Source organism: Motacilla alba, chromosome 1 (assembly GCF_015832195.1).
Source record: "Motacilla alba alba isolate MOTALB_02 chromosome 1, Motacilla_alba_V1.0_pri, whole genome shotgun sequence".
Taxonomy (NCBI): Eukaryota; Metazoa; Chordata; class Aves; order Passeriformes; family Motacillidae; genus Motacilla; species Motacilla alba.
This window is the reverse complement of record NC_052016.1, coordinates 104,522,855-104,538,323: the sequence shown is the minus strand read 5'-3', so window position 1 is coordinate 104,538,323 and position 15,469 is coordinate 104,522,855. Positions and strand designations below refer to the sequence as shown.

At 41.1% G+C, this 15,469-nt stretch overlaps 1 protein-coding gene across 5 annotated transcripts in view; it reads right to left on the bottom strand.

Annotated features, from left to right (window-relative positions):
• Positions 1–11,850: 11,850 nt before the first annotated feature.
• SHROOM2 (shroom family member 2) overlaps positions 11,851–15,469 on the bottom strand; it is a 119,187-nt gene continuing 115,568 nt past the window's right edge. For all 5 annotated transcript variants that reach the window (XM_038155877.1, XM_038155710.1, XM_038155792.1 and 2 more), the window contains one exon: positions 11,851–14,680. In XM_038155877.1, the coding sequence (XP_038011805.1) occupies positions 14,414–14,680 (267 nt within the window). In that variant the 3' untranslated portion in view covers positions 11,851–14,413. The remainder of the gene's footprint in view (positions 14,681–15,469) is intronic.

The window sequence follows — 15,469 nt, the reverse complement described above, 5'->3', positions numbered from 1 at the left end:
TGTTCTTTGTGGCCACAGCCCCACCTCCAATTATTCTCAGCAGCTGGAAAAAAAAAACAGAAATTGAGCTATCTTTTAATTTTGTCAACACTTCTTTTTCTTCCAGTAATTGTTAGTTACAAAAGGCTGGGGCTATGATATCGATTCTGAGGGTGGAGAAACCTCATTTATACCAAATGCATTTCACTTCTGCAATTAATACTGTGTCTTCCAAGCTGTTTTAATTACATTCAGTAGTCTATATGCATTGATTGGGCTTCAGATCTGCTTTCTAAAACTCACCCTGCCTTAAGTTCCTGAAACAGAGACTTAAAAAGCCCTGCAGGTAAATGCAAGAGAGAAAAAAACTACCATACTCTCTTAATTCATGCATTTAAATATAATTGGGCCTTTGAGGTTACTGGGTCTCAGGCTCCTTCCTGGGGGGATGAAGGCCTGTGCAGGGACAGATGTCCAGATTCTAGGGTGGCAGAAGGAAGTGTCCCCAGCCACACAATCACCTGCAAGACTTGTCTTTAAATTCATAATTTCATATGATGGGTTGAGAGCAAGAGGGCTGCAGCTTTCAGGCATTGAAGGGAGTTTGCTATTTAGGAGAGGTCCTTTGGTTGGGGTGTGCTGGGTATTACATTCCCCAGCAGCAGCAGCCCCTCTGCAGTATCTCTTACCCCTCTGGGACCTGAGGCACCAGGCAGAGCTGGACAGGTCAGTCACCAACACCTGGCACGTAAGATCTCAAACACTGAAACTGCAGGGAAATAGGAGATGGAGCTGCATCTTCTCACAGAAATTTGTGGAATTCTTACACAAATTGCATGATCTTTGACATGATAATCAAAGTGATTAATGCCTTAGGATCCTTGAGTTTGAATGTGTCTAGAAGAGAGCTTCAGAAATGTTTTTTATCCTTCTGCTGTCACTGTTTCAGCACAGCTCTGGCTGAAGGACAACTTTGTCTATGGCCGTCTACTTCCTGTGGTCCAGCCCATAAGAGTTGCCACCACTGGCTGATAAATCAGTCTATTCCTACCTTCTTCAATAGACATTTCAAACAGTCAGTGTGGCAGTTCTTTCGTTCCTATTTTCCTAGAAATAAAATTAGCTGCATTTACGACCCATTCCTTGAATACATCTCCCTGACACTCATGAAGTCTTGAGCTCTGATATCTCATGTTTAGATTTTAGCTGTCACTAACATACTTATTTTCAGATAAAAAAGACAAACTGTGGGGCCTAGAGTCTTAGAAGTCATTGTAGGGTGTGTCCAGATTTGTGGGGTATGTCCAGATTTAACTTGCCTTGTGTCCCCTGTCCCTCCAAATGTCAACGTCCAAGGTTATAAACTCTGCTGCTTCCATTTATTCACTGTGTTTCAAAACAAGCAAACCAAAGCAATCTTAATTTCTATTCCATCAAGTAAGAATACATTGAAACTTATCTGTGTAAAAGTCTTTGCTTATTTCAGGAAAATGTTTTGATTTGCTTTGATAATAGGACGAAATGAAACCGATTCTATATATTCCCACTGTTTTCTCACACCCTGATTTACTTTTCTCTGTCTGAGCCCATCTTATGCTCTTGTTACATATGGAAACGTTGCAGGCTGATAGGCAGTGAGATGGCAGTGGGATTGACCCAGGACCCAGAGGACCCAACATCATCAGAGTTCCTACAGATTGTTTTGCCTCTGTCTTGAAGGGAGCTCCATTTAGAGCCAAAGTGGAACCGTTTAGAGACATTCCAGGAATGACAGCCCTTGAAAAACTAAGGCAGATAACCTGGCTGTGTTGAGATGGGATCCTCTCAGGAAGCTTCAGAAAGCAGAGGGAGCACAAAAGCTTGCCTACTCTGGGTGTCTGGCACAGAGAAAAGAGCACTAAGGGTTCAGTAGCATAAATAAGGCAACCATATCTAGGTCCCAGAGAACTCACACAGGACTGGGAAGATGAGGCACTGAACACACACTTGGGGCATGGGAAGATGTCACCCAGGAGCAGACATCTCCCAACCAAAAGAACAGGAACAAATGCTTCCTGGAGCTGCAGGAGAAACGAAGAATTCCTGAAGCAACTTGAGTGTTAGCCTGGAAGTGCTGCACAGGCACCCGGCTGGGAGGCAGGAGCATTCCCTGAGCCAAGGGCACGTAAGGAAGCCCTGCTAAAGGGGCAGCGGGAGAGCACAAAAGCTGCCCACAGCAACCTGCACACAGCAACCCACACACAGCAACCTGCTGGCCAGGTTTCCTTCACAGATGGGGGAAGAGGGTGCAAGGGGAGCCTTCCAAAAGAGTAGGAGACTGTACCTGCTTCCTAGTGAATGACAGCACAGCTAAAATAAGATACACTAAAAAATGTTCCGACAGAAGAGTGATGTCTGAGTCTCCCTGTCTGAACCCACCTGCCTGCCAAAAAACTAGGAATTCTACTGCAGCTTGTAACCAGCTTAAAGAGAAAGTTCATGATAAACTCTTCCTATATAAAATAGGCATATAATTATTTTTTGCAGCCCACATAAGTAGAAACTCACTTATTTCCGCTTATTTCATGTTTTAAGCAAATATTTTTGCTTTAGATGATGCCAGGCATCACATGCATTTCTAAATTAATATTCAAATCCTGCTTTTGTAAAGTATTATAGCCTAGATGCAGTTTTATTGGGCTATCCTGAACACGGTTTACTAACCAAATCTTTTGTTTAATGTAAGTCTTGCAGCAGAAAGGGAATTCAAAGAAAACCAAGAGTATAGTAATTACAAAGGTCTCTTCTTATCAATATCTCTATGATTTAATACTTGGAAACTTAATTCTTCAATTCCCAGTCGGGAAAGCATTCTTTGTAGAAAACAAATAAATACTTAAATCTCTCCCCATCTGTTCTCTATCAGCACTTCATAAAATAAGTAATATTTAAAAAAAAAAGGAGGGACTTACTTCTCTGAGTCTGAGAGTTGCCTAAGGCTTTGAAGCAGTGTCAGCTGGATGAAGCAAGTTCCAAAAGGGAGGTGGAAAAAAATGCCCATGCGAATTGTCCAACTTGTTACACTACCAAATAGGTACCTCACCGTTCCTTGTCACTCTCCCACTAAGTCAACAAAGATGTAGGAAGTCAGTTAATCATTAACATATTATAAAAATATGAAAGCTTTGCCATAAGCAATTTATTCTAATTGCTTTAAAACACTTAACAAAGCATAGAGATAACTCCCATGGAAATCACAGTTTTCTGTAAGACACCCTTTCAGAAAATCTCCCTTTTTGATTACGTGATTTTTGAGCTCGAGACCACCGTGATGCCCCAGTCTGACAGCCCAAAAGACACAGAATTCTCATCTGAAAGAGATCAAAGTGATTTCATAATCCTTTCTTTTTTAGATTTTTCTTCCTGTATTTATGCAACTTAAATTAGTGCAGCTCTGCAGTGGGAAGAAATATAGGGGAGAAAGAGGAGTTTTCCTAAGGAGTAAATTCAAGCTAAACAGCTCTCTTGATGGATCTGGTTGGCAGCACTCACACTTAAGTACAAATAGTACTCTGCTTGCTATCTCAAATGCTTAAAAAACACACACACATTTTTTAAAATCATGTTTTGTTTGCCTTCCTTCATGGTTTTCCCATGAATGTAAACAACGGCTCTTACAAATTGGAAGAATGTTCTTAACTCCATTCTTGTTTCTTCTCTTTGAACCCTATTCTAAACCCTGACAAATTCCAAATGAGGCACTGGCTCAGCTGGTTACAGAACAGTGCTAACACCAACATTGTGTGCTTAATCTCTCTTTGGGCCATTCCCATAAGAACTGGACTGGATGATCCTTGTGGATCCCTTCTAACTCACAATATTCTGTGATTCTGTGACATTTCAAAGTTTGGTCTCAAAAGACAAGTTAAGTTTATTTCACAGAAATACCCTGACATGGGGAGGCCTCATTGAAAAGTTCTTCTCATTGTAACAGGCACAAAGGCTGGTCATTGCCATCACTAAAGAAGGCTGAAAAATGTCCTTAATTCATATCCTCCTGTTTTCTGCATCACCTTTAATTCTCTCCTGATGTATTTTCCAGCTGATGCCAGTTCACTGGTTCATTGTGCAGGTAATGCAGCCTGGCCAGGACAACAGTCTTGTCCTCTCCTGCAGCTCACCAGCCTGGGATCTCCTCTCTGGCTGCTCACAGCTGGATGGGGTTGGTTTAGTGCACAGGCAAACTCAGCTGCTCAGGCTCTGCTCTAGTGTGACAAGAAGCTCAACACACACACACACAGGGGCTGCTGTCATCTGCCAGACTCCAGGATGGCCTTCTGACATCCTGACAGGGCTGCTGATTCACGAGGACAGCATCCTTGGGCAGTAGGCAGCTGGCAGATAGATTCCCTTTCTTGCATTTAACAACTGTGTGGGACAAAATTTGCAGGCAAAACCTTTGCTGATTTTACACATGAAGCTGCTGCAGGGTTTGTCTCACCCTGCAATAGGAGGGGCATCCCCTACACTGTTCCTAGAAGAACAATTCTCACCAAATTCTGTATCTGACCTATTTCTTCTCAGTCCCAAAAATAACAAGGCAAACAAACACCAACACGACAAAACCAAAACCACTATGATGTTTAAGAGATCAAATTGTACTGAAAAATAATGAGGCCAATGTATTTGTCAGGCACCATCACACAGTGAAGTTTAATTTAACTGGAAATCTACAGTTCTCAATCTGTGATAACAACCAGCAGCACAAGCATCATTGGTGAGAAATACAATACACACAAAATGGAATGAAAGAAGATAGGAAGCAAATTGCAGTATTAAGTGTTTTTTCTTCTCAGTGTATGAGTTCTAGAAACATATTCCTTCTTCGTGTAAGAGAGACAAATTATTAGGAAGCAGATAGAAATTAACTAAGTGTCTGACTACCTTATTTAAAGGAACACATTTTAAACCTAAGACTTTATTGTTCCTTGAATGCCAATGGTTAATACTTTTTGAGGCAGAAAACATTTGCTTTCTTCCTCCATGGCCTGCACCCAAAGCACATTGAAATCAGGGGAAATAGTTCTGCTGACTTCAAAGACCTTTAGATCAAGCCCAGTCCCTTCTGTGGTTTACAATTTCATTGTTAAATACCACAGAACAGGAAATATTTGTTTCAAGTTATTTTTCCTTTTATTTGCTACACATTTTAAAACCAGCCTGAAAGCAAGATGCCATACAAGGTACACTGCCCAGCGGGTGGTACCACGTAGGCAGCTGAGAGAGCCCCTAAACAGCTCGGAGGCTCAGGTACAAGTACTTTCTCATTTTTTGTTTCTGTGCCAAAGGCTACTTCTTCCAGGAAGCACAGCAGCCTCCCTGCAGCAGCTTGCCACTCTGTGATCAGTGGACTGGGCACTAGACTTGTTGCATCCTCACTCTTGGTCGCTCCCTGCTTGTCCTCAACAGATCATCAGGCCAGCAACTCTCCAAACCCAACACTGATCCTAAAGGTGGGCCTCTAAAACCACTGCTTGAGTCTAAGAAAAGTATTTCATAAACACCTTTCCCAACTGTTTACCTTTATGGCCAAACAAAGTTGTCCTTTAAAACCTGGGAAATTCAGAGATGAGGCAAACACCTCTTCCAAACTCAACACATCTCTCATAATTAAGTGCTTCACAGCCCAGCAGCAGCTGACCTTCTGCCTGTTTTGCCCTGGCCTCTTCAGACACAGATCAGAAATGCATTGTCAACAGCTGCCTCTGAAGAGGCAACCCACTGCCAGCCTCAAGGGACTGCACAGGGAAGCACTACACATTATCACACACTCAGCTCAATCCCAAATGGCACTCACCCTGTTTATAGTTGCCAGCAGGTGCTGCTTGTTTTTATAGTTGATCCCATTGGCTGGGAAGTTTTCTGGCTCCAGAGAACTTGCTAAGAGGTTTGTTGTGATTATGTCATTATATTTTGTGTGGTCCTGATTTCTCTTCCATTTCGTGAAGTTCCAAATAAACATCCACAATGTTCACTCCCTATTACCCTCTATGTTAGTTCCACTTGTCCAGTGAGGATGGGATTTAAACACCTTTCAGTCTAAAATTACAGTGCACTCTGACACTGTAGGAGAGAGATTATATGTTATCCCTCCCAGCAAGAGAAACACTGTTCAATATCCAATTTAGGTATTACAAGCCAGGGAGACTGTACCTCGCTCATGTCTGAACTTGCTTCCTTTCGATCTTGCACAGCACTAATATCTCTCACAGTGGTCACATTCTTTCTAGTGCTTCTTCTGTCCAGCATCTACAGCACTAGCAATGTCCTCAGAGCCCCTGCTGACACACTAACATCCCTTTGTTTTTGTCCTCAACTTCCTCTAGCTTCCCTTCTAACTGAGCCAGAAGACTCGCAGAAACTCCCTACAAAGATTCTGACCCTGTAACTATGGGTCAGTTAAAAACCAGGGGGAAGTGGGAACACACAAAACACAGCTGCCCAGGCTATTTCCAGCATGGGCTGTTTGGACCTTTTCTTCAGAGACCAGCAACTGTAGATCCATTGGAATGGGCTCTCTATTAGTTTTTGAAGAAAAATTGAGATTACTATTACAGGCTCAAAAAGTTTAAGAGGAATCATTTCACTGTGATTGTGTCTCTCAAGGGACTGATTTAAAACCAATAAAATTAATCTTTGGCTCAGCAAGAAATTGAAGTTTTTTCTCAGAGATGCAGAACACAAAAGCTGGCATGCATGAAATGAAGGGCTGCTAAAATTAGATGCACTCTTGTGGTTTGGGTAGGCTCCTGGTTATTCCCAGATACCCAAAAGTAGGTCATTCAAAGCTTAACAAAGACACTTCCCTCAGACTCGACATTTTAGAGCCAGTTGAAAAGACCACCTAACAGGAGAATGTTATCAACACGTCACACTGGGGTTTCACTCTGCCTTGGCAGTGTTTCTGCAGTGCTACACCACCAGGCTTTTGTCACTTCACTGCAGCTACTTTAGCAGCTTGTTCTTATCAGCTGTTAGAAGTGACAAGGAAATCAAATACCAATGAATTTTCATTAAAGGGAATGAAAGTAAGAGATCTATAGAAACCTTTAGCTGCTAACAGAGCATGGGTGTTTAACAGCTTTACAAAGCAACTCCCTGCACAAATGATGGGGAAGTATTAAAGCAGCAGTTTAGAAGGACCATATGAATAACTGGTTGCTCATTAGCTGATCATGGCCATGATCTGATGTAGGAGATCTTTAGGATCTTTACTGACACCCTAAAAGGGTTTCTGTACCTTCGCCTCAATTCCTGGCTACTGTAATAGCTAAACAATGACTGTGAACTTTCATCTGACCAGTACCCTAGTTAGATTAATGCACTAGGAAGTAGATAGAAATATTCTGGTGACAGAGAAAATAACTAAAATAGTATACTGCAGAAAGCAAAGCAGATTTCCTAGGAAAACCCAAACAGCCACAAGCTGGATGCCAGTAGAGAGCAGGATGCAGCTCTGTAAAGAGCTCCAGACAGGGCAAATTCCTTAAATATGTGAAGGGAAGTTGCTTTTCAAAAGCATTTTATTCCAGCATCTCCAGTGCAAAGGCAGGACAGCTCTACTGTTTATCCTTGTGGTGGTCGGTCATTTACTTGGGCAGCGGGGAAAAGAATTGTCACACTGCCCCTGCTTTCCCTCAAAGCCCTCCCTCGGCCAGCTTACAAGTTACAAGGCAGAGATGAAAGGTCATCAATGCTCCAGCCCGTGCTGGAGCTTGGGACAGTTCAAAATGTGGGGACAACCACCTGGAAGGTTCTGATAAGAGGGCAATACTTTTATGGATAGCTAAATTGGTCAGCACAGGAGCACTGGTAGGGAACCCCAAACGTATGACAGAAAACAAAAGCAAACTTAGTAACTAACTGAACCAGTAAAAAGAGCAGGGTTTGTGGCAGCTCCTATAGCTGCATGTGTGGAGGGGGTCTGTAATGAAGAAAAAAAATTGTCTGAGCCATGCTGCCTGGAGTGTTCAAGCCAAGGGCTTGCAAACTCCCACCTGTTTTCCTGACCAGCTCCAAAAGCCATGTTATAATTACTGCTGCTCTTAAAGACCCCTGCTATAAAAACTGTAGGCAATCTAAATATTTACCGAAGTAGTCACACCTCGGTACGTGACTGTGTAATGTAAGAACAGCAAACACAAAAGGTGGATTTATAGTGACCATAAAATTTTCATTCCCAGTTTCCTGACTTGCAGAGACTTTATGGCCAGCCTTCACATTGCACTTCCCTGTCATTCAGGACAACAGTAGTGCACTCCTGACACCCTTGAACATTCACAACTAATTTTTATTTTAATTAATCTGTCTTGTACTTGACAGGGCTTTCTCTGCTCAAATGAGTCTCATGCTGTATGTGATGCTCAATAGCACACACACAACGACTTTTAAATCCCAGTTTTGATCAGTGAGTGCTCTTTGTTACATTATGACACACTCTCTCTAATAATTCATGTTAATCTCTTCTCTCATTTTCCTGTCCTTTGCATTGGATATAGACTGTGGGATTAGACATAATATTTTAGAAAGTTTATGACGTTTTCAGCAACATTGCATCACAAGTTACTACTTTTCCTGTGTTTCAGCCTTTTTCCTAGAGCATAGAGCTCATGTGCACTGTGATCCCACACACATTTAGAGAGTCTGGTCTATGTCATTGCCCTGTCCATGTGATTGCCATCATTATCTCCTTGATTGATTGCTTTGCATGTCACCACATGAAATGATAATTTGTTTGAACACACCCAGAGTACCAATTTTTCTCTGTGCAACTTTCCTCCTCTCTGTTTGCCATACATGTTGCAAACAGTGACCATTATCACTGGGCTTCTGTTGTAATTATCACTTATTGGTTTTGTGGAACTGCCCATTGCAAAAAATGCTGGTCTAAGTAACTCCACCTTTGCAAAATCAGTGTGACAATGAAGTTTACTCACCAAAGTTTTTTCTTCCCTGTTGTGTAAAAATAGGAAGTGGTGGGTTTTAAAAAATTAATGGGGCACATTCTGGTCACACTTCTCCATGGAGTATTTCTGCTTTCAAATTCACTGATGGCCTACCATGAACTATGTAAGAACATCCTGGGAACAGAAACTCAAGATCCTCTACTTCCTATTGATGGAAAGGCTGAATATTTAGATCTTCAGCTTCTTGCTCTTTAAATTACGCTTTCCTGGCAGAACACAATGATCCAACTTCAACAGGAACTGGGCATTGGTATCATTGGTAATTGGTATATCATATTCTCTTGGGTATAGAATTGGTATTCTGCTCTCAACCAGAAGCCTGGTATTAAACTGAGCTCCAAAGAGGTGGCAATTAGGTCAGCAAAACCCCAGAGAACAAGGCAGGTCACTCATTCTGTAAACGTGAGTTGTGCTGTAAACACCCTCATCTCCCAGCTTGCGTGACTTCAGCATCTCAGCATGTCCAGTGAGCTGGGCTGTTTAGTGAATTTAGGATGACCTCAGAGAAAGGATGACTTCTTCCTCAAAGGGTAACTTCTTTGAGGCTCCTAGGGCCAGAGAGCTGTTCCAGGGTCTCCTGAGCCTGTCAAGGGTTGTCACTGAATGCACAGAACACAAGGGTCTTACGCAGTAAGATCTGAGATTCTGAAATTCCGAGTTATTCCCCCTAACTTTAATTTTCAGAGATGCTTTAAGGTATTTTTACGTTATAGTAACTAAAAGGCCTTCACATGTGCCTCCAAGGGCACTCCTAGCACACAGAGACAGAACACTTCTGCCATGTCACGTACGGAGAAAGAAAACCAGAAAATTCAGAGTCCCGAAGCACTTTACCACTGGTTAAGTTTTTCTTCCTTCAGGGCACTGATCCTTCCAGGCTTTCTTGGTTTTCATTTCCTTGTGATACGTATCACCCCATTAATAAGAGAATGACTGCTCCACCCCTTTCTAGTCAGTGTTGGCCGCTTTGGATCATCACAGCTTGTTTTCCCACTTTATCTCTGGAGGAACCATACCTGCGTGAGAAATCTGCTGAAGCTGCAACTCCTGGGAGTGGCAATGAACAGTATTCACAGGACTCATGCCTTTCATATTTAGATACTTAGATAAACGATCTTATCTTCCTTCTATTGCTTATTATTTAGCCTGTGACTGCTCACTGTATTTATATTTCTCTGAGGCATTTAGCCATTTAGCAAAGACACAAGCAGAATTTATCAGTAACAAACACTATGAAGAGCAGACACCTGGCAAGTGAGACAGAAAAACAATTTATCCTCTAAAAAACCTGCACAACTGAGAAGCCCTTAATTAGAACAGGCCTTTAAACTTCTGCAATGAATGACCAGACACCACTAAAACAGGAGTTTCTTTCTACTGCATATCATAAGGGCTTGCTAGAGCTCCTGGATTGCCACCAGGTTACTTCAGCTGTAAAAACTGAGACAATTCAGTACACTAAAATTAGTCACTAGAACTTGATTAGGAAAGAACATAGTGAAATGGTGACTCCTTTGAAACCTGAGGGTCTCACATACCCCATTGTCACAGTCATATTTTCTGGAAAAATCCCTTTGCCCAGGATTCTTCTCCTGGGAAGCTGAGAAGCCTCAGAGAAAAAGGAAAACAACATTATCGCATTGCTTCTCCTGTGTTTTGCTGCATTGGAATGTGTTTGGAGATTGTTTCTCCAACAGGTGATTGTTTCATTGGTTTCATGTGAATTGTTTTGACTTACTGGCCAATCAGGGTCAAGCTGTGTCGAGGCTCTGGAAAGAGTCACAAGTTTTTATTATTATCTTTTTAGCCTTCTGTAAGTATCCTTTCTCTATTCTTTAGTATAGTTTAGTATTCTTTAATATATTATAGTATCTTAAAATAGTGAATTAGCTTTCTAAGAACATGGAGTCAGATACTTCATTTCTTCCTCCGTCTGGGGAACCCAGCAAATACAAGACCCTGTGAGAGAAAATAAAGAGCTGAATTTCAGCTTAAAGAAAGGCAATTTAAAAAATGCAAATAGTACACAAAACCCAGACTGTTACTCCTCTGGAGCTGCCATCCTGGGTTATACTTAATGCTCACAAAAACAGGCACAAACAGGTGGGTCCATCCATGGACAAAGAGAAGAAGGATGAAATGAAGTTTAGAAAAATCCTACAAATACCCAAATATTTTTCTTTCCCTAACTCCCTGTTCCCAGATTTTATAAAGACCTTCACAGACAATCACAGACAATTAATTTCCAGGATCAAGCTATGGTTCTGTGATCTGTGGTCACCTCTACTATAAATCTGTGCATACTTGCCAGTGTTTCCCAATAAGAAGATTCTGCAGTTAATCTGAGAACACCCATTCAATTGAAGTTTCTGTGTAAATCTGTTAGAGTTGGAGAGTTCACAAGTGATCTGTTCTTGCAGAAAATCTCAAGCACCACTAACTTTGGATATTTCTGTATGAGGTATCCATTCTAAACATGCATGAAGCTGAAACAGTGGAATTGCCCAAGCAGGAAAATCCAAACTGCTCCCCTGGCATGTCCTCTCTAAGTGGTGAGAGACCCATTTATTTTATTGACCTCATAATGCATTTTACCTTTCTGCCATCTTATATTCACACTCTTAAAGTACTAAATAGACACAAACACATTTCTAGTACTTACACTGGGAACCTGAGAATGATTAATTACTCAACACATTAAATAAGCTGTACAATTGTACAAAGACAACAAACTACTTCATTCCACAAGACAACTGGCCTGGCCTTGAAAAGCACTATTGATGGGCACCCCGAGATGGCCAACACTGCCAAGCAGCAAAGCAAAGCAGAAGCTTTTGACATTAACACTGCACACAAAAACTAACTCTACATTGAAATATACAGTTTATTTTCTCGAAGTCAAGCAATACCGTTTGTCAGTAGGTACATGTTAAGTGTCAGGCAGGAAAACTGTACATTTTCACTCTGGGCTGCAGGATCCAAACAGTTGGAGAAGCATTGTGGAAATCTTTCACTATACAAAGAGATCTAGAATTGAGAACAACAAAGGATGAAGAAACAGCCATCCCCAGGACGCCAAAGGCAAAACATTAGCACCAGATTTTTTTCAAAAAGCAACAGTATAGCTATTTACAGATTTACATATAACATTGGGAGGCCAACATCTTCACGTTTTCAGGGTGAGTGATTTTCAAAAGTTTTGAAAAAGGAAAGGAGATATTAGTGTCTACGCAACTGTTCTGTGAAAAGGATAATAGATATAGTTTTCACAATATTGCTACCTTTTATCAGAGATCTAAATCAAAGTACTGTATACAAACACATTGTAATTATATTATTCTTCACATTTCACATACACATTTCAGAGTAACCACAATATGCAAAATTTTTTAAATGCCACAGATAAAACAATGCACACTTTTCTCCAAGCTAAGACAAGCATAATTTATTTATGTTTAGTTTTGGGTTTGTTATGGTTAAGGGATAGGTTTAAGGACAAAGGGATCAGTTGTCCTGGGAACATAGCAGCAAAAAACTGTGAGATGCCAGAAGACTACATTTCCGAACGAGGAGGGAGAAACTAAGGTCAGCTGTAGGTCTTGTAAAATGGTGGCTCCAGTTGACCTCAACTGATGCACATCAACATCATTTCAATTAAAATTTGGTCCAGGTATACAAAGCAGTGCACGATAAGGGTGGGTGTGGGGGCAACAGTCTTTTTAATGTTTGCACCTGTCTGTGAAGGAACTGGTTCCAGAGGATTTTTGTTCCCCAGTTCCCCAACTCACAAGGAATTCACTGATCAGTGTCTTTCCAGTTCGCTCCCACAAAAGAGAGGATTCAGGTAAGGACAGAAAAACTCTTGTGAATGCTGCCATACTGAAGGAATAGTGGGAAGAATTCTTTGCTCTCTTTTCAACAACTGACTGTATTTTCAACCTGCTTAGCTACAGACTGGCATTCACATCAGCCTTGAAAATGGCTTCTGGATGGGGAACCTATTTGTCTGAGGAGAGATAAATCTTTTCCTTACGACAATGGAAATGGCATATACACAAAGTCTTCCCAGACTTTCTTTGCCTGCAAAACTTTATCTTAACATTGAACTTGACACTTAAGACGCTATAGAATTTTACTGCAGGTATCTATGCAAGTCAGCATAACCCATTACTGCGCTGCAAACATGAGTTAGCACCTCTTTTTAGAGCTACTGGAAATTATCTAAGTCAATGGCAGTGTTAGGAGATCAGATTAGTGATCTGATACTGTGAACTAACATCCTCTCCTTTATCACTGTTCAATGGGAAAAAGCAAGCAAACAGCCCCACTTATGTTCACAGTTACAACACAGAGTTGCTCCAAGTAATGCACAGTATTTACATGACAGAATTGTTTCTATTGCATTTGGTAGTCTGAGAAAGAGGAACAAACAGCATTATGAAGGTCAACTTCCGTGTAACTTAATTGTCTATATAAAACCATCACAACGTTGAGCAACCAGAAGAAAAAGACAAGCAGTGTCCTTAACCTACATTTATTTCCATAAAGTGTAATGGGTTTGGGACAAGAAGAATAAAAACATGCATAAAAAAAGCAAATGAGCCTTCTAAATAATTTAGATGAAAAATGTTTTGAATAAAATCAGCACAGTACTTCCAGCCCGTTTCTTAAATCAAGTACAACTTGGTAAAGAAAATCACTTGCATTGCATTAAGAGGGTGTAAAAATATGTCTTGCAAAATAATTTAAAAAATATCTTCATCAAGGTAGGCATTAGGTGATTTGCAAGCTGCTTAAGAAGCATTTAACTAGACTGATTTTGAAGTTGTTTTCTGCAAGGGGAAAGTGCCATCCTATATACAATATTACAAAAAAGTGTCTGATGCCACAGGATCAGAGTGACACTGTATTTCAGCAATCTGAATATATTAGCTATAAGATGCATGCTTCCCCTATTCAATGTGTCTTTAAAAAAACATAAAAACCCACTAAATTTAGAGCTTCTAAATGTGTGTGCATTTGTGAATTGCTGTAGGGTTTCCCAGCAGACTGTGCAGCATCCGAACGTAAAGGAAGTATACAACCTATTCTAAAAACCATTGTTTGCATGCACAACTGCCACAGACTTTGAACACACTCACTGAGCAGAAAGGTTAAGAGTCTCTCCTCTTTTGTGAAGCTTTCTGGAAGTTAAGCAATAAGGAACAGCTGTAGAGTCCAGCAATAAAAATGTGTTCTAAAAAATTAAATACATCATTCAAAAGAAATGAAAGAGAGCATTATTGCTGTTGTGAGAGCTAATTTTCTCTTGTGCGCTTGTTTCTCTACCAGACACTCAAGCAAGCCAAGAGACTCATTTTTATACTTGGAAACTGCCCTATCCCTTCCTTCTTTCCCATTTTTCCCGTTGTTGGTTGGACTCAGTGCCCTTATTTGAGCCGCTCGGGTTGGAGGCTGTCAGTCAGACACTTCAGCTGCTCCTCCCCCAGTTTGATCTTGTCCTCAAGCTCTCGCTGCTCAATGATGAGGGCTGACTTCATTTTCACAAAGTGCTCGTAGTCTGCTAAGTTCTCCTCGCTCAAGTAGTTCGCCAAAATGTCGAAGACAATGCGCTCTCGACGATCCAGGTTTTCCTTCAGCTCCTTTGCATCCTCATGTTGCTGGGTCAGCAGCTTTTGCTTATCTACCAATGTCCGCTTAGGAGAAAAGAAAAACAGTTAGAAATTCACTGGGTTCACTAGGTTGGGACAACAGCTTCACTGTTCAATTCTCAAGTCTGTTTTAGCTACAGAGACCTTCCTGAATATTTAGAAAGGTGGAAAAAGAATGCCCCTTAAAATTTAGACTGATAAAATGCATTAAAAAACTGATAAAAAACGTAGTAAATCAATGAAAGACACACCATTACTTTCTGTTGGCCTCAAAAGCATTACTTCAAAGACTCCTTTACTATTTAATAGTTACAAATAGCTGTATACAATATAGTTGCCTTTGAAGAATAGTTCTTCAAATTAAGACTCAGCTGTCTTACATCTTCCATACAGCACTGGCACAGCTGTGGTTACAGAACCCAGAAACAGACCAGTTAATGGAGCCATTTGTCCTTACACAGCTCCTGACACTGTGTATTTATCAATTCTGCTGCATCCATGGCATGTGAAGTCTTGTGGTCTTCAGGCATGAGCAAGAGTGAAAGCTGAGGCAAGACAACAGAAGGACAAAAGGGAAGCAAGGGGACAGCAGAAGACAGCAGCCTTTTCCCCAGCATCACAGTCTCACCTGAATCACCCGGCTACACTCCTTTGGCAGTACATGGAGAGACAAAGGAGCACCATCAATCCAACCTATTTCAGATGTCTGCCTACAAGTGATTGCTTTTTTCCAGTGACAGAGTATAGCTGGCTTACTCTGACATCAAGAATTCTATACAGGTGTCTGAACTTAATTAAAAAGTGTCCCTAAGAGGTACCAATCCATAACTTCTA